Here is a 25,852-nt window from a genome sequence, read left to right as displayed (position 1 = left end):
CCCGGGGGACCGGATCCAACCCACGAAGTGGTTTCATGCGGCCTGCGAAGCCATCCTGGAAACAGGGAGGGAACGGCCCCCACTGCCTTGGCCCTGGCCCAGAGACCCTCCTCCTGCCAGAGACCCCCAGATCTGTCCCACTCCTGCCCAGGCCCCCATAGGCAGCCTTGATGCCAACGATGTAGAGCTTGCCACACCCACCCAGTAGGCCATACGTACTCTAGCCACGCCTACCCAGTAGGCCACACCCACCCAGGCCACACCCACCCGGCCCCCTTGAGGGCAACCGCAATGCTGATGCGGCCCTCAATGAAATTTGAGTTCGACGCCCCCTGCTCTACTGGCAAAGTACCATTTCAACACGAGGGAGAAGCTGGCGACCCAACGGCAGGCTAAACATCGAAGCAGGGTTGCCTTTTCCTTTGTCTTCCCGCAAACCACACCGGGAGACCGCGATCGAATTGCACACGATCGCAGGGGAGACTCGGGTCCTCTTCCCCCTAGTGCCCGGGAAGCCAGGAGCGTCCGCCTCGCCGCTCTTCTCCGTAGGGCCGCCAGGGGTCTCCGGCTGCTGCGCTAGCCCGGCGAAGGCCGCCTCTTGCGCCGGAGAAGTCTTTCCGTGGCGCAGCTTCCTGGGCTTGACTCAGCTCTCCACCAGGCGAGGATTGGCTGAGCCGGCCGGGAGCTCAGCCTTGCCTTGGGAAGCCCAGCCTCGGCGGCCAGGCGGTAACCTCTTGTACGGCCGCCGCCACTGCCGCCTCCGCCTCCTCCTCCCCCCGATTGTGCCCGATCTGGTGCTGCAGCGTCCAGGTTTGCTCTGGCGCCGGTGCTTCCCTTTCGCCGGGCGCGCGGGTTTTCCGGGCGGCGCTCTCTGCTGGCGATCCGTCCTGCAAGCAGCCCGACCCTGGTGAGTAACCGGAACGTGGGAAACTGAGCTGGGCCTCTCTCGCGCGCGGTGATCGGGCTGAAAGGCTGCTCGGCAGTCGGTCTCTGTCCCACTTGATTCCTTCCTGGGATCGCCGGAGGGAAAGCGGGACAAGAGTGTCGCAAGATCCTCCGCTCCGCGCTTTCCCCTATGCTCCCGACTGGGCTGGTGGCTGCTGTCTGCTGATCGTAGGCCGCTATTGTTTTCTTGTGGGCTGATTTGTTGCCCGCGGGATTAAAACATCTCGGCACAAAGGAGATCCTGCTGTTTCTCTTCCGGATCAGTGGATTTCTCTCCCTCCCCGACAGGTCAGTGCAAAGCGTTTTATCTTGACCGATGCAAGGAAAAAAATAACTTTTGCGCTTTCCTTGTTAGCAACAGCCCCATAAGGTAGGCCTGCCCTCCCCATCCGGGCTGTAAAAATCCTGATGTCTACTATATGGTAGCAAAGAACTTGTTTTTCTTTCTGCAGCCCTTTTATTGCCGATCTAGGTAACGTTGTAGCTATAAACGATTTAAGAACCAAACAAAATTTTTTAAAAAGGAGAGAACAAATCTGGAGCACATTCTTCCTTATTGCAATCAGAATCTAGAGAAGTGAGAACCAGCACAATAGGGAGGAATCATTTTAATCATTTTTGATCATTTGTCAAACGTGGCAACTTGAAAATGTGTGGGCTTCAGCTCCCAGAATTCCCCTGCCAGTATATTGAAAAACACTGTTTTAGATGGAAAAAATGCAGCCAACCAGGCCAGGCAGTTAGGAAACTCCACTCCACTCCACTCACTTGTGTCAATTTTCAAAGATAGGTAATGAAACATTTGTAGAAAGAAAACAAAGCTCAGCAAACGCTGACCCCCAATATTTTAACCCTGAGTTACCCTTTGCAGCTAAAAGTCACTTCTTGTATATTCTCTATTATCTATCATTTGCAGCTTTCCAGAGATAGATATATACGTAGATAGGTAGATATAGGAAGGCAGATGGGTAGGTAGATAGATAAGGTGATAGACGCACAAACATATACATATGCACGCTCTGTGTATCTATATCTTTATTCATGTATCTATTTACGCACACGCACACACTGTATATATATTTATATCTATCTATTAAATTTCAGTAATGAGCCTCGAAAACTCCTGCTTACCACAAAGTAGCCAAACACCTTTAGCCTGATGCAGTGCTTCTTAAACATTTTTTTCTTTCTGGACACCTTCCCCCTTTTAAAAATTATGGAGGACCCCTAAAGAGTTTTGCGTGTCTTGTGTTATATGTATCAGTATAAAAGAGCACGGTGGCTTGCATGGTTAGGACACTGGGTTAGAGGTTAGCAAACCACGTTCAAGAACCACATGGGGCAGAGTGAGCTCCCATCCTTCATTCCAGCTCCTGCTGGGAACATGAAAGGAGCCCCCAATTGAACGTCTCCTGGGCAACGGTGATGTCATCAGCTAATCCTTTCACCCGGAAGTGCCTCTGGGCTTCTGACACAAGTGCAATGCGATGTATCAATATTTATCATATTAAAAATTGATGCATTCGCTGCCACTATCATTTCTGATAATTGTTGGATGGAATTTTAATATAGTATTATTTTTTTGTAATTATGATTTTGTATTGGGGACACCCCAGGGACCCTACTTTAAGAAACACTTGGCCTATTATTTTTGCAAGCCCAGCCCAGCTTTGGTGATTATTTTATAATTCAGCATATCACACAAATTTACAAATTTGGACAACTTGAATAAACCATAGTTATGCCAGTGGGTTTCTTAAGGCCCACACCCAAACTCTAAACTTTAAATCATGGCTTAAGTAGGAGCTACAGTAGTTCCTAAGGAGCATGAGAAGGATATTGACACACTCCTGTAATTAAAGATAATATTTTTTAAATAAAAAGTTCCCAATCTGCATAGTGGGTGAGGAAAAATACCAGTTTCCAACAAGTCAACGAGGGAAGCCAGATTTGCTTAGTGATTGCATGATTCACTTAACTGCAGTGATCCACTTAGCAAACATAAGAAAAAAGGATAAAATTGGCCATGACTTATTTAACAACCACCTTGCTTAGCAACAGAAATTCTGGTCCCAGTTGTGTCATAGGTTGAGGATAACTTGTATCACCATATCTCCAGTTTATCTCTGCTGCTAAGCCTGTGAAAAATTAGCCCCATTTGCTTGAAAGGGGGGTTTGCCTCTATGTGAAGCTAGTCAGACGTCTCCTAAACTGGTCACTGGTGGCCCTTAGAGCCACTTTCTCCTTCTTCATGTTTTCCCCAGTCTCTTTGATATGAAACCTAGTAAAGCATGGTAATCTTCAAAGCCACATAGTGCCAATAATGTTTTTCCAACAACTGGCTGGTTAGGAATGTTATTAAAGCTGCCTCTACAAATATTGATAATTCCCCGCCCCCCCCCCCAATATTCTAACCAGTTTTTGTATAGCGCAACCTCCAAGAGGCCAAGTGGAAGTCAAGAAGTTCCTGGTTTGAATTTCTTCTTGTGCCATTCAAATGCCTTTTAGCAATCTACAAGTTTCCCCTCGCCCCGGCGCCATTAGCAAAATAAAAATCTTTCCCTGTCATATCAGAAAGGGTTAGGGTTGGCTCACCAGTGATATGCAGATGAGTACAGTGAAGAATCTTACTGCAGATAGTCCTTGACTTATGACCATAAAAGTAGCCCAGAATTACAGTTGTGTGTTGTGACGGCCATTGAATGGGGTCATTATGTGACCATGCTCAATTTCATGACCTTTTTACGGTGATGAACGTCACAGCCATTAAATGAACAAAGCAGTTGTTAAATGAACCCATCATATGCAAAAGGCATTTCTGGCTGGAAACCAGAAGTAAACATCAGTTTCTGGCAAAATCCACTGGAAATGACATATGAACCTGCAAGCGGCCGTTAAGTGTGGGCCAGTTGCCAAGTGCTCAAAATGCGATCATGTGACCTGGGGGTAGGTTTTGGGGCTTCAAAACTGGGTTGTAAGTAGGTCTGGGGTGATCTGTCATAAGTTCAAAAAGTCGCGAAGCAACTGGTGGTAAGGTGGGGACTCCCTGTAGTATTGCTAATTTTAATGTGGATTCTATTTCCGTCCAGTCTTTGAAAAGATGGTGAATGAGGAAGAGGAGAATACCCCCAAGCAGGTTGGCCCTAAGCCAGCAGAGCCACATGGGATACTGTCTGAAAGTTTCCAGAGTCATGTGTCTCCAGAGGTTGAGTCGGAAGGAGGCGAAAGCCACGAGATGGAACCGAGAAGCTTGAAGCGTGACCTGGAGAGCAATTCTCTTGCCATCAATGGCGATGTTTCTGACGCCGAGAGGGTTTGTCCGTCACAGACACAGTATATTTGCCCTGTTTGCGGGGAATGTTTTAATGGGAGTTCCTGCCTTGTGGAGCATCAGAGGCTTCACAAAGAGGAGAAGCCGTACCCCTGCCCGGTCTGTGGAAAAGGTTACAACCAGGAAGCTGACTTGGTGGCTCACATGCAGAGTCACACTGATGAGAAGCCATTTTCTTGCCTTGAGTGTGGGAGGAGCTTCCTTTTCAGCTCAGACCTGGTGGCCCATCAAAAGGTCCATACTGGGGAGAAACCTTACATCTGCCTGGAGTGTGGGAAAGGTTTCTCCCAGAGTTCCCAGCTGATGTCCCACCGCAGAGTCCATACCGGGGAGAAGCCCTATGAGTGCATTATCTGCGAGAAGAGCTTCCGGTCCAACTACGACCTGGTCAACCATCAGAGGAGTCACACCGGAGAGAAACCTTACATATGCTCTGATTGCGGGAAAAGCTTTACCCGCAGCTCCCACCTCATTTCCCATCAGAGAGTCCACACTGGCGAAAGACCCTACCCTTGCGGGATCTGCGGGAAGCGTTTCCGGGACTGCTCCCATCTCATTCGGCACCAGAGGGTCCACACGGGTGAGAAACCATACGAGTGCTCCATTTGTGGGAAGAGCTTCCGGGTCAATTATGACTTAGTCACCCATCAGAGGAACCACACTGGAGAAAAACCTTACGAGTGCCCTGATTGTGGGAAAGGCTTTAAGCGGAGCTCGCACCTGATCTGCCACCAGAGAGTCCACACTGGAGAAAGGCCGTATCCCTGCGGCATCTGCGGAAAAAGCTTCAGCTACAGCTCAGATCTTATTAAGCACCAGAGAATCCACACAGGGGAGAAGCCTTACGAATGTCACATCTGCGGGAAGAGCTTTCGGATCAATGCTGACTTGGTCACTCACCAGAGGATTCACACTGGAGAGAAACCTTACACCTGCTCTGATTGTGGAAAATGTTTTGCCCGGAGCTCGCGTCTTGTGTCCCATCAGAGAGTCCATGTGAAGGATGGGACTCTGGGAATGTCTCTTTCTGAAACTGAGTCATCTCAGCCAGGAGTAGCTACCGTGTCCCCAGCTTCTGAGCATCCTTGGGCCAAAGAAGAAAAGCTGGGCCCAAGTGAGCCTCTGGCTCTGACCAGCCTGGGAACTTCTACTCAGTTTGTCCTTGGTGATACTCCTCAGGCTGCCCACGTGAGTGAAATAAAGATGGAGTGCAGGAGCTGAGAGGCAAGCAGAGTAGAAGGGAAATACTTTCCAATAACAAAGTAGTGTAGAGAATCCGGAGTCTCTACATTTTAATTAGCCTTCATGGAAAGTTTGCTTGATCAAACAAATCAACACTGTCCATGATCTTTCTCTCTCCCCCCACCCCCCAGTGTGCATCTTGAAGGATGAATGGGTTGATCCAAGGAAGAACGAAGTGTCTGCACCCGGAGCATGATCTCACCAGCCATATTTAAATTAAAAGCCATTTTGACATGGGCTGGCTTTGCTTCCCCAAAGAAATTCTTGGAAATACACTTTGTTGTGAATTCTTGATTAAAAATATACAGCGTAGAGGTGGGAGGGGAACTATATAAAAATGGATGTAATGTGGGAACCCCTTCAAAAACATATTTATTGGTGTAAGTTAAAACAAGCAAAAGTGGCACTGCTACGTATGGGTTGCCTTGAAAGGACAAATGGAGCAGGAAAAATATAACTGAAATTAGTGTTTATTGTAGGAAAGTGTTTTCTTTAAAATAACGCAAAGTAATCATCTTTTATCCATCATGCTTGTTTCTAAAAAAAAAAAATTCCATACAACTTGGGGTTTATTTCCTCTGTTCCTCGCTGGAAAGCCATGACTTTTTAAGAATATAATGAATATAAATACACACACAGATTTTTTGTTCGTTTGTTTTAAACACGGTCTTCTGCTTGACAGAAACAATGTTCTGTTGTTTATTGTCTTTTAACAATTTCTCTCCTACATTTGTGTGTGCAAACGTTTAATAAAAATGCTATCGCTATAATAAAAATACTTTAGTTGGGTAGAATAAAGCTTTAAGTCATTAATAACATTATTTAATTTAATTTATAAGCCATGATCTTTTTGTACAGGTTGACCACTCATACAAAAAGAGGGATGCCCATAGGATATAAGGACAGTTTCGCTTATTTCTCCTTCTTATTTCTCATGACGTTCCCCCTCAGTTTTTCAACTAGACATATCGCTGTATCCAGTGCTTTTTTTGTAAAAGAAAAAGGTGCCGGAACTCACACATGTCATACAATCCGCCTTGCCTACCCTACAAGGTTCCATCCAAAAAAGGTGCCGGAACTCCGTTCTGAGCGTTCTATGACAAAAAAAAACCTGGCTGTATCTGTCAAGGGGAGGGAATTCTGGCGGGTTTTCTGTAGTAGAGCAGTGAAGGCACCTCTTTGGTTCTTATCTCTAGGTGCATTTAAATAAAAGTTGAGGAATTTCAATCTAGCTAACCAAAACATAAAGTATGACGCAAGAGTTTTGTTGCGTCTGTATGTCCAAAATGTTTATGCTCTTCCCTGGTGGTTCACTGATCACTCCTTGTTTACTGTACTCCTGTTATGCATTAATCATCTTTTTTTTTTGCCTGAAATCTCACAACATTCACTGACAGTTCTTCTTGAAGGGAAGATGGGGTGCTAGTAACAGATTTAGTCAACTTTGGTGCAGTCATATCTGGGCTTGATTGTGAGTAAATGTGCTTGGGACTATACTTATAAATTATGCATATATTTTGATAGCAGTTAACAAATTGATTGTGCAAACTGTCAGGTGTTCCAGCCGTAGGTCCCACCCCATAGCCATAGGCCGTGAGAAATTGCACGCAGATCAGCAAGCAAGGCTGATAAATGGAGTTCTTTATTTATGCCTACAAGTTTTTTTTTTAAGTCAGAAAAAGAGACTCTGAACATTGTCCTTGTCTATGGTGCACACTTCTCTCTAAATTATTAAACTGTATTTAAATTTTATTTAATTGTTGATTAAGCCATAGCACACAGGGTTCACACATTGTGCAGTATTAAGCTGTGGTTCACAAACCACAATAAAATAAGTGGTTAGAATACAGTGTTGCAGGCTACTTCTGCTGACTCCCGACTGGTTGACTCAGCCTTCTATCCTTCCAAGGTCAGTAAAATGAAGACCCAGATTGTTGGGGGCAATAGGCTAACTCTGTAAATCACTTAGAGAGGGCTGTAAAGCACTGTGCAGCGGTATATAAGTTTAAGCGCTATTGCTAATAGACGGTTTCACACAACTTACTAAAATAACACCATCTCTATTACCGGTTAAATAAAAACTCAGCAAGTCAGGGCTCTTCTTTGTTGTGCAAATACCCAATTTCATAGCTAGTGGTTTTTGTAGTCTTGCTTATAGAGGGACGCGGTGGCTCAGTGGGTTAGGACGCTGAGCTTGTTGATCAGAAGGTTGGCAGTTTGACGGGTTGAATCCCGAGTGCCGCGTAACAGAGTGAGCGCCTGTTACTCGTCCCAGCTTCTGCCCACCTAGCAGTTCGAAAGCACATAAAAATGCAAGTAGAAAAATAGGGACCACTACGGTGGGAAGGTAACAGCATTCCGTGCGCCTTTGGCGTCTAGTCATGCTGGCCACATGACCACGGAGACGTCCTCGGACAAGCGCTGGCTCTTCGGCTTTGAAACGGAGATGAGCACCGGCCCCTAGAGTCGGAAACGACTAGCACGCATGTGCGGGGGAACCTTTACCGTTACCTTTATAGAGGGAGCCCTCAACGTATGACCATAATGAAGCCTGGAATTTCTGTTGTATGTCATGACAGTTATAAGTTGAGGCAACCATGTGGCTGACACGATTTTACAACTTTTTTTAACGGCAGTCATTAAGTGAACACCTTAGTTGCTAAGTGAACCCACTGTCCACTGTGGACATTTTTTTCCAAAAATCTGAAGTAAATGTCAGTTTCCACCCCAAAAATATTCTAAATTACTATCCTATAAGCAAGGGATGCTGCAAATGACCATAAATGCAGCCGGTTGCAGAGTGCCAAAATGTGATCGCATGACTGGAGGTCATGTGGCCATTGGAACTTTGAATCCGATCTTAAACATGCTTTGGAGGGTCCATGATAACTTTGAATGGTTGCTAAGCAACTACAGTAGTCATGTCAAGGACTACCTGAATGTAACAAAAAAAAACCCCCACTAACGATCAAGGGCAGAGTTGAGGATTTGAAATATACATTTTGCCAATGTATACATCTTGGCAAAATCTGAGAAAGCTGGTGATAATAAGTTTGTTTTTTATATTTGATGAATTGCATCTTCCAGAATTTCCTGCCAGTAAAGATAATTGTGACTGGGGATTCTGAGAGGCAATTCAAAGCATCTGAAGAGAACCTTGTTGGAGAATGCTGCCCCATTGCACTAGAACAGCACCAACTTAGTCTCAATGTTTTCAGCTGCTGCTGCCCAAAGTACTAGACTGCCAATGATGGATTTGCCCATATCAGATTGAAGAAACAACTAATTTGAAAATGTGTAAGTCTCTTTCAGCGAATATAAAAAATTTGATCTTAACCACTGTAATAGAAGATATTCTGGGTTAAAGTTTGGCCATGTTATACAGAAAACGTACAGTTGATAAAAATGTTTTCCTTTTGCTGGATGATACATCTTTCATATAGCTTTAAATCTTGGATTTAGATGACCATCTGCACAGTTGACTACATATCCCAAAGGTGCTTTTTCCAAAAGGCAACTGGACTTTCTTGGTTTTTCCTTGAAGATGTTTCACTTCTCATCAGGAAATTTCTTCAGTTCTAACAGAAGCACCTTTGGAAGCACTTAACATAAGCTGGCTTGTGTTCCCCATATTTTTCTTTAAAAATAAAGATTAAGTTCAATTGGCAATAGCTAAATTTAAAAGTGCAACATGAGAATCATGTGTAGCTTAAAATAATGGACAATCTACTGTTTATTTGTATTGATTTATATGTAGGAATGGAGTAGAACTGATTTTTGCTAACATTACAGACACTGGCTGGATTTACACATTAATGTTTACCTAAAAATGGGGAATTTGAAGCCTTCCAATTAATGATGGTTTCCACATAGTCAGTCCCAACCAGCAGGACCAGTGGTAAGTAATGCTGGGATTATACTTCAGCAACATCTGAAAGTCAAGTTTCTTCACTCCTGCACTGAGACATCATACAATTTTGCTTGGGCTTGGAATTAGATGCAAACTAGGCAACTACAGAATATTGACAGAGCTTAGTTAAAACTGTGGTTCAGCACAATGTATGAACCCAACCTTTACTAGTTTAAATATAAAAAATAGGCTTGCTGCTAGCCATAACAATGAAACTGTCTTCACAAAGAGTAGAGATTTTCCCTCTGAAAATGTACTATTGTATAGAAGAATCTGAGCTTAATCAGAATTTTCTGTAATTTGGCCAGCTGTACTGAATGGAAGAAGCATTGGGATGGGTAGGGAAAATCTTAACTTTTGTCTACATAAGCTTTTTCTTAAGCTTTCTTTTTAATATGTTTTATTGATCAGGTTTGTTTATATCTCATGTTTACTGTTCTTTTGTCTGTATTCCTATAGACTTGTTTTTTTTCACTTTAAATTTACTATATTCCAGTTTCTTATGGTAGCCAATAAAGTTTGTTTGAAATTTATTTTGAGTGCTTGTCTTTTATCTGGAAACTACAAGCTAAATGGGAAAAGGTTTTCCCAACATAGATTAAACTGGTTTACAGTGGCATTCCTCAAGACTCTCTTTCTATAGAAGACTGTTCCTTCATTGGTTGAGTGCTCATGAATGGGTCCACATCAACCTGGATGGAAATATTGAACCGATGGACACACACTTCTGTCCTGGGGCTTGTGCTATTCGACATTTTTATTAATATGAATGAGGACATTGGGGAGAGATTAACAAAGTTTGCACATGATACACAGTATCATTTTTAGATCAGAGTTGTCTAACCCTGGCAACTTTAAGACTTGTGGAATTGAAGAATTGAAGTCCACAGGTCGTAAAGTTGCCAAGATTGGACAACCCTGATTTAGATGAAAGAAGATTCAAAAAGCTAGATAGACATGAACAATGGACTGAAATAGATACTTGAGAATTCAGGAGGGGAATTCTGCAAACTGAACAGGAGAAATGCAAGGCCCATGTATAGGATGGGAGATAGGTGGCTTGGAAAGAGTCCATGTGAAAGGAATCCAGGTGACCTTAATGGCCACAAATTCAACATGAACCTGCAATGCAACTCTTAAAATGGGCAGATGTTTTTCTGGGATGCGTTAACAGGAACACAGGTCCAGATCACAGTCATTCTACCCGGCCCCACCCAGACTCCATTTTGTATATAATGTCTAGTTCTGGGCACTACACGAGAGAGAGAAATTAGAGGAAGTTCAGAAAAGATTTACCTAGGTGACATATAGTCTGGCTATGTGGAACTCTAAAGCAGTGTTTCTTAACCTTGGCGGCTTAAAGAAGTCCACAGTTCTTTAAGTTGCCAAGGTTGAGAAACACTGCTCTACAGCACAGGTCTTCAAACTTAGCCCTTTTATGACTTGTGGACTTCATATCCCAGAAATCCTCAGCCAGCATGCCTAGCTGAGGAATTCTGGGAGTTGAAGTCCACAAGTCATAAAAGAGCCAAATTTTAAGGGCCCTGCCCTACAGTATCTCAGTATGTTTAGCTGCAGAAATAGTGACTGTGGTGGGAGGAGTCTGTGCCTACTACAGATACAGGTACTCCTGAACTTACAACTATTTGTTTAGCAATTGTTCACAGTTACAATGTCACGTAATCAAAACTTGGGTGCTTGGTAACTGGCAAGTATTTATGACAGTTGGAGCATCCTGGGGTCATGTGATCAGCATTTCCGATCTTCCCAGCTGGCTTCCAACAAGCAAACTCAAGGAAAGCTGGATTTCACAACATGAGTCATTTAACAACCATGGCAAAAAAAGACTGTAAAATCAGGCACAACTCATTTAACCACCACCTTAATTAGCAACAGAAATCCTGGTCCCACCTGTGGTTTAAGTTGAGGAGTACCTGCACATCAAAGTTCAGAATAAATTTTTAAGCATATTTTGTCAGTGGAGACTGAGAGATGATTGATAGATTATGTGCCATCAACTTCATGTCTTCTCTTAAGGACTACTTTGATAGATTTTATATGGGCAATCTGTCTCCAGTCTGGGCCTTCAGATTGTCTAAATATGCACACATTGCCATTGTAAGAGAAAAAAAACCTCTCCCTTTTTTATAACTCTGCAATCCTTTAATTAAGGGTAGAGTTGGCACGACTGGATGGAGCTGAGCATTTAGCAGCCAGACCCCCTGCCTGATGCTTATATGCAGATATTTTTCCCTTTGTGTCCAAAGAGAGAGAAACATCTGCCGCTATCTAGGATTGAACTCTCAACCTTCTGAGTAGGAGATGAATGTCTTCACCACTAGGCCACCACACTGGTCTGCTACATTAGCAAATCTATTTGGAGTAATATTACTGATAATTATGTCCACACAGCGCACAGGTAGCAATTCATTCTCAGATTAGGATTAATTAGAGTTTACAGCTCTGTCCTGAAAATGAAAATGCACTATGCCTATAATCTTGAGTTGGAGTAGGAGAAGTAGATTAACTTTGCCTCTCCTCCAAGTAACTTGCCCCCTTGTGTGTTCTGTGGACGACCTGATCTTGATTCAAAGCCAGGATCATCTTCTAACACTGGAATTTGGAAATAATATAAGTCTAAACTGTTGAATGGGGGAAAGAAGTAGACAATTTACAAGGTCACTATATACAAAAGTTTGAACGACTGTTGTTGTGAAAACAGTAAAAAGAAACTCATGAAAAGTCTTGAAAATATTTGACTTTAAGGCTAAGCGTGGATGAAGGACACGAGGAGGAGGAGGAGAAGGAGATGTCCTTTTGCCAGACCTCTGGTAACCCTAGGCCTGGTTCATTCTTTGGTGCAAAAGGATGTTGTTACATTTTTCAGAAATCTGGTAACACCTTTTCTGATTACCAAATGTTATTAAAAGAAAACAGCTTTCACGATTCACATCTGTTGAAGTGTCACCTCAAAAAAGCTTCTGCCTTTTAGAAAAAGTTGTTGCTTGGAAAAGGGTTTACCAGGCTCCTGGCTTTTTACCATTGCACAAAAACACAGCTGTCCTCCTATACTGCAACAGAAGATCTTTCAGCAGTACTAGGAGCAAAGAGTCTTCATGGAACAGAGATTATGTTTACTAAAGTTTCCCACACTTATTGTCTGTACAAGAAATAAAAAAGGGAGAAAACTCCAAGTACAAGTAGCCCCTGACTTATGACTAAAATTGAACCCAAAAGGTGTTGCTAAATGAGACAGTTGTTAAGTGGGTTTTGCTCCATTTTACAACCTTTCTTGCCACAGTTGTTAAGTGAATCACTTGCAGTTGTTAATAAAACAGTGAATCTGTTATGTGATTCTGGCTTCCCCATTGACTTTGCTTGTCAGAGGTTCGCAAAAGGTGATCACATCATCTCAGGATACTGCCACCGTCATAAATATGAGTCAGTTCCAAGCAACTGAATTTTGATCATGTGACTATGGAAATGCTGCAACAGTTGTGTGAACAACGGTCATAAGTCGCTTTTTTCAGTGCTGTTGTAACTTCAAATGGTTATTAAATGAACTGTTGTAAGTTGAGGATCACCTGTACTGTGCTAATGTAGGTTCTTTGGTTATACACAGGGCTTTTTTTCTCATAGAACGCTCAGAACGGAGTTCCGGCACCTTTTTTGGATGGAACCTTGTAGGGTAGGCAAGGCGGGTTGTATGACATGTGTGAGTTCCGGCACCTTTTTCTTTTACAAAAAAAGCACTGGTTATACAATACAATCGTTAAAATTTGTATGGCTCAATGCAATTTGTGTCTATACTGCTTAGCCACAAATGTAGTGCTTTTTTCAGGTATTGACATACTTTCCTGTAGGTTTAACAAGAAACAAATCCTCTTTTAATTTTTCCATTTATTGCTGCAGGAAAATGAAAAGAAGAAAGAAAAAAGCAACGAATCCCCTTTTAAACAAGGCAGAGTATAATCCTAACATACAGATTAAATATGTTTGGCAAACATGCAACTTTTTGTAGACGTTCTTAGAAGTATCAAAGCTTCCTTTCATGGAGTTGCGCTAGGCTTCCCCACCAGTTCTTCTGAGGGTAACTTTAGTCAGTTTGACACACAACTTCAACATTTCCTTAATAATTACACTGATTATGGCTACAGTCTGGATTTCCTTAATGCTTTTTGCCATGGGAATAACATGCAAGCTTTTCTGAACATTCAAATATGCATTATCTTGATGGGGCATTTTAGTTTTATACCTAACAAAAACAAAACATTTCTGAACATGTGTCTTCCACATACATTTTATAAAAGAAAAAAGATTGCTGTAGTGTGTGTGTGTGTGTGTGGGTGTGGGTGTGGAAAGTCACCCTAACTGATCGTATCATTCTAAGCCACCACATTATTTAAAGAGTTTAACAATGCTCAGGGTTAAAGAGGGCATTGAAAGATAATTTCAGCAGACCAATGCAAGCCACGATTTGTTTTCTTTTGGGAAGCCCTTTTTCTTTCTTTCGCACTGCAGGCAAGAACTTGAGAAGCTGCTTCTGAAAAGGGAGATTGCTGTAAATTAGATTCATTTGCAATAGCCGCCCAAATGTCCAAATGTTCTGATCAAATTCCTGCCTGGAGGCATGTATTCATTTTACAGTTGGGAGGAACAGACTCCCAAACCTGCAGAATCCAGCACATCTTCACAAGTTATTTCCTCACACTTCTGTTTGGCTCCTCTGCTGAAAAAGACGTAAAGAGTTTCAGAATTATATAGTGCTGTCATATCTTTTTAAAAAAGTTTTTATTGAACTCTTTATTTATTTATTTATTTTATTTATTTAATTAGGTTTCTATACCGCCCTATTCCCGAAGGACTCGGGGCGGTTTACAGGGCAATATTTAAAAGACAATATAAATTAAGATACAAATAGAATTAAAAAGAATTAAATTAATAATAGCCCAACAATAAAACAATGTTAAAACTTAAAACTAAAAACCCCCTCAGTCCAGGCCAGATAGATCGAAAAGCCAGGTTTTCAGGTCCCACCTTCATTGTTTTTAGAAATGACTCGAGGTGCTGAACATATCTAACACACCTTCCCCCTCCTATTTTCCCCCACAACGGTTCTGTGAGGTGGGCTGGGCTGAGAGTATACGGCTCGCCCAAAGTTACCCGTCTGGCTTTCATGGCAAAGGTGGGACGAACTCACAGTCTCCGGCTTTCTAGCACGGAGCCTTAACCATTAGACCAAATTTGCTGTGTCTCTAAGACAGGAAACTAGATGGTGGGGGTTTACCTATCTGAAAGCCACATTGGGCTCTACCACTTGAGCCTTTTCTTAGATTCTTTTAATTTTTTAAAAAAATAAAAATAAAATAAAATTTCAGAAATTCTGTTCCTGTTTATTCAAGGAATCATCTGGGTGCACAGGATAAAAACAGCAGCTGGATATTGCCTCTGTTCTAACTTTCCCACTCCATCTTTTTAGATGTAGACATTTTAAGGACAGCTCACTTCGTGTTTTCAGTATGTACCATTCAGATATGTACCATTTTAATAGGACTTGATGAGTCCTACAGTTATGCCTAAATAATATACTGCATGAGAATAACACGTAAAAGAGCATTGTAAGTAGTCAAGTCACCATTTAACTATTCAAAAGGAGGCTTCTAAGATAGGACAATTTCTTCCCAGGCAGCCCCATTCTGCTTTAACCTTGTATTTGCCAACATAGGTCACTTTTGAAGGCAATTAGGCAAATTTTCTAGAGAATAATGCTATTAGCAGCTCTGTGTATATTGCCTTTAATATTATAGGCAGTATGTCCCTATATATGAGATCTTGTAAAATACAAGCAAAAGAATGCATCTGTTGGTATATCAAACTGATATTTTGGAAATAAAAACTGGTTAGGTGAGTCTTCAGCTTGAGCTAGCATACTATTTATTGTAATAACACAGCAGAGATAAATCACTGCATCCCTAAGTGTAACCTAAGACTTTCCTTCTCTTTTCCCCTGTGCATAATTTAAAGGGACTTATCTAACTATTCTGGATTCTGCAAAATGGCCCCACATTTGCGTTTGAAGTATATTGGTGTGAAAGTGTGTAAACACTTCCTATTTCCCGTTATTGGTGACAACATCGTTAGAAAATTCTATACCAAGCAACATTGCCACACAGGAGAGCATCCAAAGAAGGAAGGACAAGAAATACACAGGTGTCTCCAGCCAGTCAGAATCCCCAAATTATTAATCTGCATATGCATGCAGGAAAAAGAGTTTGGTTAGCTAATGAAAATTAGCAACAAGGATAGGACAACATTTTTTAAAGCAGAGCTGGTTTTTGTTAAAGACTGCTAGTGAGGATATATTCTGTGTTTAATACTTAACATTCTTAGCATCTCAGTTGCCACTCAAGTCAAAATTACAAGAAGATATAGATTTGACACCAATTTTTCTTTAGTAATGTCCAAAGAGTCCTGGGGAATATAGTGCGTGTTGGAAATTCTCTTTAAAATTCCTTACCATATTCCTTGAGTTGCATTTCTCAAGGTAAGTTCCTCCCCCCCCCAGGTTAAGATATAAAGTTACCTGATAGAACAGTTAGGGTATGGAGCTCAGTCTAGCAAAGCCGGTTTGTTCCTTTGTCTCCCTTTTTTCTCAAGTGAGATCTCCAAGCTTTGTGAAGTTGCTGGTGTCTAAGGAGACTTGGATAGTGGCAAAAGCTTTTCCCACACGTAGTGCAAATGTGGGATGCCTGCTTGGCGTGGGACCTCAGATGCTGAGCGAGCTTAGAACTGGAAATGAACATCTTCCCACACTCAGCACAGCCAAAGGGCTTTTCGCCTGTGTGAATTCTCTCGTGCATATTCCGGCTGGACAAATGGCTGAAGCATTCACCACACTGGCGGCAAGCATGGGGTTTTTCCCCCGTGTGGGTTCGTTTGTGCCGGTTGAGATTGGAGACGTAACGAAAGGCCTTCCCGCAGTAGAGGCAAGTGTAGGGCATCTCCCCCGTGTGGACTCTCAGATGTTTCACCAGGTCCGAATTCTGTGTGAAGTTTTTCCCACACTCGGGGCAATTATACCCACTGGACCCGTTCCCTTTGTGACATCTCTGGTGGCTAAGGAGACTGCGGTGCTGCCGGAAAGTTTGCCCACATTCGGAACACAGGAAGGGCTTCTCCCCTGTATGAATCCGTTGGTGGGTGAGCAGGTTGGAACGCTGAGCGAAGCATTTACCACATTCTGAGCACAAGTGAGGCCTCACCCCTTCGTGGAGCTGCTTGTGTTTAAGGAGGTTTGAGCTCTGGCGGAAACACCTTCCACACTGAGGACAGGGGTAAGGAGTCTCCCCCGTGTGGATCCTCAGGTGGATGGTCAGGCTGGACTGTTGAGCAAAGCTCCTCCCACACTTGGGGCACTGGAAAGGTCTCTCGCCCGTGTGGATCCTCTGGTGGGTTAACAAGTTTGGGCTCCGTCGGAAGTTTTTACCACATTCGGGGCACTGGTAGTTGCTGGGGGCTGGCTGAACCATGGGAAGAACACCAGCTTTAGTCACAGCATCACACTTTCCTGGTTCCCTTGCTTCGTTGCTTGGGGCCTCCATGTTGGGCTGAAAATCAATAAAAGACAAAGTGTAGAAGCAGTTCAGGTACCAACCTGCAGCAAAAAAAAGTTATCTAGAGCTAGTTTCTGTAGGTTTTTTTATTTTTTTAGGAATGTTCTTAAATTGGATTGAAGATTTGTAATGTTATTGTCTAGTCATGCCGGCCACATGACCACGGAGACGTCCTCGGACAAGCGCTGGCTCTTCGGCTTTGAAATGGAGATGAGTACCAGCCCCTAGAGTTGGAAACGACTAGCACACATGTGCGGGGGAACCTTTACCTTTACCTTTAATGTTATTGTTCCTCTCTACATGGCATCGTGAGACTACATATGACTACTGTGTACAATTCTGGGCACGTTTGCAGAATGCTGACAAGTTAAATGGTGTTCAGAGGGGGGTAAAATGAAGATAGTACAGAATCTCGAGGACATTATATAGAACTTAAGAGTGTTCAGTCTGAAAATAAACACTGAGCAGAGATGTGATAACCATGTTCCCATGCATAAAAGGAAGCTATAGCAACAGTGGTCAAGAATCATTTTCCATGGCCACAGAAACTGGGGCTAGAAATAAGGGCTATAAGTTGCACCTCCCTAGACTTATTTTAAATATAAGGGGAAAAAATTATCTGCCTAAGGCAGTTGTGTGTTCTGCATCTCTATAGGCTTTCAAGAAGAGCCACCTCTAAAAGATTATTTAGTTGGCTTCTTGCATATTGCAGATATTGGTCTAGAAATGATCCTTGGTGTACCCTTCCAATTCTTCAATTGTGTGATTTTATGAAAATGCAAAATTAATTTTATCCACTAATGTAGGTGGCTGGTATAGGCACACTTTTCTATAAACTGTCTTCAACCTGCACTGAAGAGAAAAAAAATCTAGACCGTGTGATTGCATTACAAAATACTGCAAAAATTAATTCTGATTAAAAGTGCTACACTCATATCTGAAAGCTAGAAATTCCACAGTGTAACCATCTACTGCAGACATGTCAAACACAAGGCCCGGGGGCCGGATCCGGCCCGCAAAGTGGTTTCATGCGGCCCGCGAAGCCATCCTGGGAACGGTGAGGGAACAGCCCCCACTGCCTTGGCCCTGGCCCAGAGACCCTCCTTCTGCCAGAGACCCCCAGATCTGTCCCACTCCTGCCCAGGCCCCCATAGGCACCCTTGATGCCAACGATGTAGAGCTGGCCATGCCCACCCAGTAGGCCATAGGCACTCTAGCCACGCCCACCCAGTAGGCCACGCCCACCCTGGCCACACCCCCCCCCAAGGGCAACCACAATGCTGATGCGGCCCTCAATGAAATTGAGTTTGACACCCCTGATCTACTGTTTTGAGTCTTCAGCTTTTACTTTCAGTAAGCGATCCCAAGTTCTAACATTCTGAGAGAAATTCTGCATCCAAATTGGCTATAGCCTACAATAATTTACATAATGTAAATATTGACTGATCCGTCAAGTGCCTATGACTGCCTGTCCATCCAAAGTCTATTCCCTTGGATCAGGGGTCTTCAGCCTTGGCCCTTTTATGACTTGTGGACTTCAACTGCCAGAATTCCTTAGCCAGGCACAAGTCCACAAGTCATAAAAGGGCCAAGTTTGAAGACCCCTGCCTTGGATTGTTTCAAGCTTCAAAGCCTCAATTGCTGCTGTCTTCTTTTACAGAGGAGCCTAGTCCCATCTTCATTTTGGTTTCTTTGGTTTGCCTTCTTTCCAGCTCTGCAATATGTTTCTAAGATAGAAACCAGAACTGTACACAGAATTGACAGAAGCACATAGGTCAGGGGTCTTCAAACCTGGCCCTTTTTTGACTTGTGGACTTCAACCCCCAGAATTCCTCAGCTAGCGTGCCTGGCTGAGGAATTCTGGGAGTTGAAGTCCACAAGTCATAAAAGGCCCAAGCTTGAAGACCCCTGACATAGGTGATCATATAATGTGAAAGTACTTTTTACTAGGGAAAGGAACTCTCTTTACAGATATCAGAGAACTAGGGCCAGCTGCCTCCTTTCACTAAATTTATTTTCTACTCTAGTTTCAAGTCAAAAAATTCCAGACTATCTACTAAGACTATCTACTCCTGGCAAAGCACCTGTTCCCTTCCCCAGCTCAGTATAGAATCTGCAGCTTGGGCGTCGCCAGCATACCAATAATTAAGATGAAATTGCACCTGCTTTGGGTTGCAAGCACAAAGCCCTCTTAAAATAGCATTTCCCCATAGTGTGATAGTCCCCAGATGTTTAGGCTACAGTCCCATTTACCTGTGGGCTAACGAAGATACAAACTGTTCCACCAACACATTCTCAGGTCCATAGAAAACATTCCTTAAAAGAGAAGTGAACAACAAGAGATGGTGCCTTCCTGAAGAAGAGGGAGACTCAGAGTCGTTGCAACAAACCTCAATTCATCAGGAATGCTAATTGATTAAACCTAGTTACGCAGGAAAACAGACAAAGCCAGACAGCCCCCCCCCCAACACACACATATAGCTCTTCTAAAAAAGCCACCATCCCTAATTCCCAGTTTCACATCACTGTCATATACTAGCTCAGGCACCTCACAAAACACCTGAACTGCTTTAATCCAGCATGGCTGCTTCTTGCTTGGAGTGTCCACCTAGGGCTCTTCTGAATGAGGCCCCTCCCTTTGGAGAGGTCAGTTATATAGGTGTCCTGCTTTGGGTGGGTCTCATTGGCTGTGGGGAATTTCTTGAGAAACCTTTTCTAGGAACTCTATTACTTAAAGGAAAAACTCTTAAAGAAAAGTTACAGAAATGTAAGATTCTAAAGCATGGGTCTTCAAACTTGGCCCTTTTATAACTTGTGGACTTCAACTCTCAGAATTCCTCAGCCAGCGTGCCTGGCTGAGGAATTCTGGGAGTTGAAGTCCACAAGTCATAAAAGGGCCAAGTTTGAAGACCCCTGTTCTAAAAGAAATATCCTGAATAATCTGTTGTTGTTGTTGTTGTTGTTTTTTAAAGTCTTGGTTCTCTCTGGAGGCTTTAAGCAGTGCAGTATTGTGGGAGGATGATTAGAATGGGGAATGCAATTTAATTTGGCAAATTGTCTAGGTGTGAGCACCATGAAGCTTGCTAAGAGGTACAAGTTCTTCTACTCAGGAGGAAGCATTTTGTATTATTTCATTGCTGGTGCTTTATAACCAGCAGGGTAAAAAAACATAATAAAGGGGCAGATCAGTCATAGCAGGCAATCAACACAGAAGCTGCAGATACTAAGGCTAGTAATTTATTAGTAGCTCCAAAAAGTTTCTGGTTTTCTTAATAGGCCTTGGGATTAGAAGGCCAAAAGGGACTTCAGAACATTGAGGTGGGACTGGAAAGAGGTGTCTGCAACTTCTTTAAGCAGCTGTGCCTTTTCCTGGCGTTGGGTCCTAATCTTTGATTTCTTTGGAGCTTCTTTAATGGGAGATAATGAGGCATAGGCCACAATGGGTAAAAAGTGACAAATGATCTGATTAACCTTCCAGTTCAGACACAGAACTTTTTTTTTTACAGCTCTGCCTGCACTTCTTTCCTTTCCTGAATTTCCTGAATTGTTTTTGTTTTTAGATTTTTAGCCTGCCTTTTTTTCACATGCAACTCAAGGAGGCAAACATGCCAATATTCCTCCCTCCTATTTTCCCCACAACATCAAAGTCTGTGAGGCAACTTGGGCTGAGAAAGAACAACTGGCAAAGTCACCCAGCCAGTTTTTCATGCCTAAGGCATGAAAACTAGAACTCCCTGTCTCCTGATTTCTAGACCAACACCTGAACAACTATACCAAACTTGTTCTCCAAAAAAAAAAAGTCTTGTCACTCAATGAAGTCTGGCTGAAGCTTTCTCTATGTTCCTGGCACTTGTGAAGTATCTTGCTTGTTTATACCTTTGTGGAAGCTTTTTCTCTGGTCTTGACAGGTATAATTTTTCACCTAGGTGAATTTCTTGAATGTCAAAGGCAGACCTTCCACAGTTGGTTTTTCCCATGGACAATGCAGAAGGGAAGCTTCAGTCCAACCAGGTTGGAATTCAAAGAGAAGCATTATTACACTCATGAAAAATAGATGGTTTCTCCACCATATGGATAGTGCAACCCCATTTAGGACCAAAGATGATAAACTCCTGGATACAGAGGGGCCCAGACACAGCCACTCTTTCTTACCATGGTTCAGTTGAAGTCTATTGTTCCCCCATTCAGACACCCACAGCCTCCAGGCACTGTGAAAGGATGTCCACTGCATCCCTCACTTCATCTCAGACACAGATATATAGTTGGGTATCATCAGCATGTTGTTGATACCTTGACCCGTAATGATGGATGATCTTGTCCAATGGTTTCATGTAGATCAGAGGCGTCAAACTGGCGGGCCATTGGCCGGATGTGTCACGCTCAGGCCATGCCCACCCCAGCTCTGCAAAGGCAAAAAACGTTACGATACATCACATGATGCGATCAGGTTTGACAAATGTGATGTAGATGTTAAAAAGTTTCAAAGAGAGCACTGTGACACCTCGTGCAGAAGAGCTGGGCCTCTCACTTCTCAATTCTTAGCCAACATACCCAACAGGACAAGGTTGAGGAAAACTTCTTTCAAACCACTCAATGGGTGAACATAATACACTGCTTGTGTTTTTTTAAGAGTGGCTTAGAAGTATTTGCATTACTATTTTAGCTCCTCTCCTGGAACTCAGTTAAAAGTCCATTAAGGAAATTGATTTCCCCCTACAATTTATCTTCCTGCAAAAGGAAGTTTCATCTTTATTTGCATGGAAACCCTCAGGCCTATGGAAGTTAAATAATTGTAAATAGGAGCCAAACTCTGTATTTGTCCCACCTTGAAAGAGATGGCAAGAGCCAGTTTGGTTTAGCAATTAAGGCACCACACTAGAAACTAGGAACTTGTGACTTCTAGTAGACACAAAGGCAGCTGGGTGACCTTGCGCCAATCCAATATTTTAGAAGAATTTGATTAGCCTACTTGGATTCATCCATGTTTTAAGTTGAACCATAGTCAGGGCATACAGATGAATCTGCATATTTTTAAAAATAATGATTAATAATAATAATAATAATAATAATAATAATAATAATAATAATAATAATAATAATAATAATAATATGGAAGGGACCTTGGAGGTCATCTAGTCCAACCCCCTGCTCAGGCAGGCAACCCTATACCATTTCAGGCAAATGGCTGTCCAGTCTCTTCTTAAAAACTTCCAGTGTTGGAGCATTCACCCCTTCTGGAGGAAGGTTGTTCCACTGGTTAATTGTTCTAACTGTCAGGAAGTTTCTCCTTAGTTCTAGGTTGCTTCTCTCCTTGACTATCCTGCTTTCAGGTGCTTTGGAGAATAGCTTGACTCCCTCTTCTTTGTGGCAGCCCCTGAGATATTGGAACACTGCTATCATGTCACCCCTCACCCTTCTCTTTAACTGCACATACCCAATTCCAGCAACCGTTCCCTATATGTCTTAGCCTCCAGTCCCCCAATCATCTTTGTTGCTCTTCTCTGTATCCTTTCGAGTGTCTCAACATCTTTTTCACATCGTGGTGACCAAAACTGGATGCAGTATTCCAGGTGTGGCCTTTTCAAACTTTCCTTCATTTGCCAAGAGACTGTAAGAGGTTAAGGAAAGTGACAAAATTTTTGAAAAAAGATTTTCCCCATGTCTTCCATTGTCAAGTAATCAAATACAATGCATCTGATAGCCTGAACCTGATTTTCTTGATATCCATGTTTGACTCCTGAGTGGGCATACATGGGCTTAAAAATAATTTTAGTTCCTTTATAGCCACAAATGAAAATGACAACCCCCCCCAACTGGTGGATATAATTCAAATAAAGCAAGATTTAAATATCTAAACAAAACAATTGTGCTAGGAAAAGGGAGAAAAGACCAAATGGAGTAGCTTCCAGAGTTGTTGAATATGCTACTTGTGTTCCCATAAGGCATATTTCTCCCACTGATGTTACAAAATGTAGACAAAACCTTAGGCTCTTGAATTTGGGTCATTATGGAAAACCTATTAAACACTTGTTCATTACATAGCTGTATTGTCAGTAGTTATTCTATTAGTGATTAAGTAATGCAAGACCTCCCCTATAAATTAAATTACCAATCATGCCACTGCTGATTTCACCCCTAATTCTCCAGTCTGTTATAAATAAAGTTAGATACTGTATCACCATCCCCTCAAGCAGGCCGTAGGCATGACTCTGATATGGAAGATATTTGTGGGTTGTTTGTCTCAAGTCAATCTTGACTCCTGGAGACTGTCTCGACCAGGGGTAGGCAACCTTGGCTCTTTTATGACTCGTGGACTTCAACTCCCAGAATTCTGTAACTTGAAGTCCACGAGTCATAAAACAGCCAAGGTTGCCTATCCATGGTCTTGACTATTCCCTGTGGTTTTCTTGGCAAGATTTTTGCAAGTGCTTTGCTATTATCTCCTCCTTCTTTAGCTGAGAAAGGGAGGGACTAGCCCAAGGTCATCCGGATGGCTTTGTGCCTAAAGTAGGACTAGAACTCACAGTCCCCCAGTTTGTAATCTGGTACCTTAACCACTACACTGAAATGGCTCTCTGAAATGGAGGGGTGGAGTAAAATTAAGGTGATTTGTAACCGGCCCTTAAGGAATTGGGTTCAGATGTCACATCACCATAATCTGAAATGCTTAGTTTTTGAGAAATTATCCTTCTGTGAAATTAGCTATTATGACTGATAAGCCATTGTTTATGGCTGAATTTAAGGGACGCGGTGGCTCAGTGGGTTAGGATGCTGAGCTTGTCAATCGGAAGGTCGGCAGTTTGGGGGGTCGAATCCTGAGTGCCGCATAACAGAGTGAGCGCCTGTTACTCGTCCCAGCTTCTGCCAACCTAGCAGTTCGAAAGCACGTAAAAATGCAAGTAGAAAAATAGGGACCACTACGGTGGGAAGGTAACAGCGTTCCGTGAGCCTTTGGTGTCTAGTCATGCCGGGCACATGACCACGGAGACGTCCTCGGACAAGCGCTGGCTCTTCGACTTTGAAATGGAGATGAGCACCGGCCCCTAGAGTCGGAAATGACTAGCACGCATGTGCAGGGGAACCTTTACCTTTACCTATGGCTGAATTTGTGTAAACCTGACCTTTATTGCTGATCCAATAAACAGTATTCAAATGAGCCATAGCTTAATGTGATAAGTGAAACCAGATTGCATTTGATCTGATCCCCAAAGTAGAATTCCAAAACCTTTTGAACTAGCTATGCTGACTCAGGAATTCTGGGAGTTGAAGTCCATGAGTCATAAAAGAGCTGAGGTTGCCTACCCCTGAACTAGATCCTCTCCAAGAATCAGGACTCTCAATGTCCCACGAAATGCAGTGTATGCTCTCAAGCACAGGCAATAAACCAGAGGGAGAATGACAGAGCTGATTACATGTTTTTCCTCTGAGGCTCTCCTTGACAAAAACAATAGCTCAGAGGAAGGGCAAGAATGTAGTAGGGTAACTTGGCAGGCAAACGCTGTCCAAGGTTCTGAAAAACTTGTTTCTTCTTCAAGAATCTTCCATTTGGATCATACACTGTTCTCATATACTAAGATTATGATCAGAGATAGATGGTCACGCTGCCAAGGATGGTGTGGACAATTCAACAACATCAAATATTCAATCAATCAATAGTATTGTGGAAGTATATAAAACTTCTGATTTTGTGAGTCAGTGTGCTCACAGTAAAAAATGACAATAAATGTTATCTCTCATTTGATAGAATATTAGGTTATAATTATTCATAGAAAAACATTCTGCTTATTGGAAATGAGTATGTCAAGTTGCATAGCACAAATGGAGACAGTAAGAAATAGCTGAAGATATGATAAATTAACAACAGAAATTAAATTTTAAAAAAGGATGATTAAAGTAAATAATTATAATGAAATATGGGATGATTTTATAAAAACAGTTTTGGTGGAAGGCAAAGGAATAAACCTGCTCAAGAATATATGCTGTTTTGGAGGGGATAAGGACACAATTGAAATATATTGTATATTGTTAGTTGTTATATGACAAGAAATATAGGTAATAAAAATGGTCTCCAGGGGTGTGGGTGGACTGTAGTATTTGTATTTTTTATATTGTTTTTTATTTAGATTTATATGTGTTATGTTTGTATTATTTGTATTTGAATAAAATAAAATGAAAAAAAGAGAAATAGCTGAAGATATCTATGACCGTGTGAGGAAGTGAATATGAATAGTAAAAAGGACCCAGAGAACATTGTCAATGAGAAAGCCATGCCATAGGCATCCACATATGGGCAAATTATGAAATGTGCATCACAAGTCATATGACATCTATTTATGAGCAATGCTGGAACTCAAATATAAAAGGCAGTTTGCTTGGGACCTGATACCTGTGGGATAACTTGCTCCAAGTAGGATCTGCCTATCCAAAGTCATACTAGAAGAGAAGCCATGATCAAAGTCTCTGTCCCTGTGAGGTATGATAGCAAGGGACTCCATAGCCAGCATTGTCTTCTGGAACTCTCCTGTAATGGAACAAATTCTCCCTAGAAATAAGATCAGCAACTGTTTCAAAAATTAGTGAAAACATCTTTATTCAAGGAGGCATTTAGATATAGAGAAACTGGATGTGACTAATATAAATCTGAGTGCTGATTACTATGTTCTTTTTATTGGGATGTAGATTAATATTATATATATTTGCATGTTTCTTACTGCATAGTGCTTTTGCAGACTTTTAATTTTTAATTACCGGTAATTAATTTTGCACAAAGTGACCTAAAAACACTTGCAAATAAATAAGTAAATAGCTACT

At 42.3% G+C, this 25,852-nt stretch overlaps 1 protein-coding gene across 2 annotated transcripts; it reads left to right on the top strand.

Moving 5' to 3' along the window:
- Positions 1–411: 411 nt before the first annotated feature.
- Positions 412–7,812, top strand: LOC308660909 (uncharacterized protein). Of its 2 annotated transcripts, none has more exons than XM_081315541.1 (2): positions 412–907; positions 4,035–7,812. In XM_081315541.1, exon 2 carries the CDS (start codon positions 4,046–4,048, stop codon positions 5,495–5,497), a length of 1,452 nt encoding a protein of 483 aa, XP_081171667.1. In that variant the 5' UTR covers positions 412–907; positions 4,035–4,045; the 3' UTR covers positions 5,498–7,812. The 2 variants fall into 2 exon arrangements, with proteins under 2 accessions (XP_081171667.1, XP_081171668.1); XM_081315542.1 differs by having other exon boundaries at positions 412–1,233.
- The last annotated feature ends 18,040 nt before the right edge of the window (positions 7,813–25,852 follow it).

This window comes from Vipera berus (genome assembly GCF_964194415.1).
Source record: "Vipera berus genome assembly, chromosome: 2".
NCBI lineage: Eukaryota > Metazoa > Chordata > Lepidosauria > Squamata > Viperidae > Vipera > Vipera berus.
Note: the sequence above shows the minus strand (reverse complement) of the source record. Positions and strands in the feature narration are given on the sequence as shown.

Coding starts and splice junctions, on each gene's coding strand:
- LOC308660909 (XM_081315541.1), top strand. CDS start 4,046: ATGGTGAATGAGGAAGAGGAGAATACCCCCAAGCAGGTTGGCCCTAAG.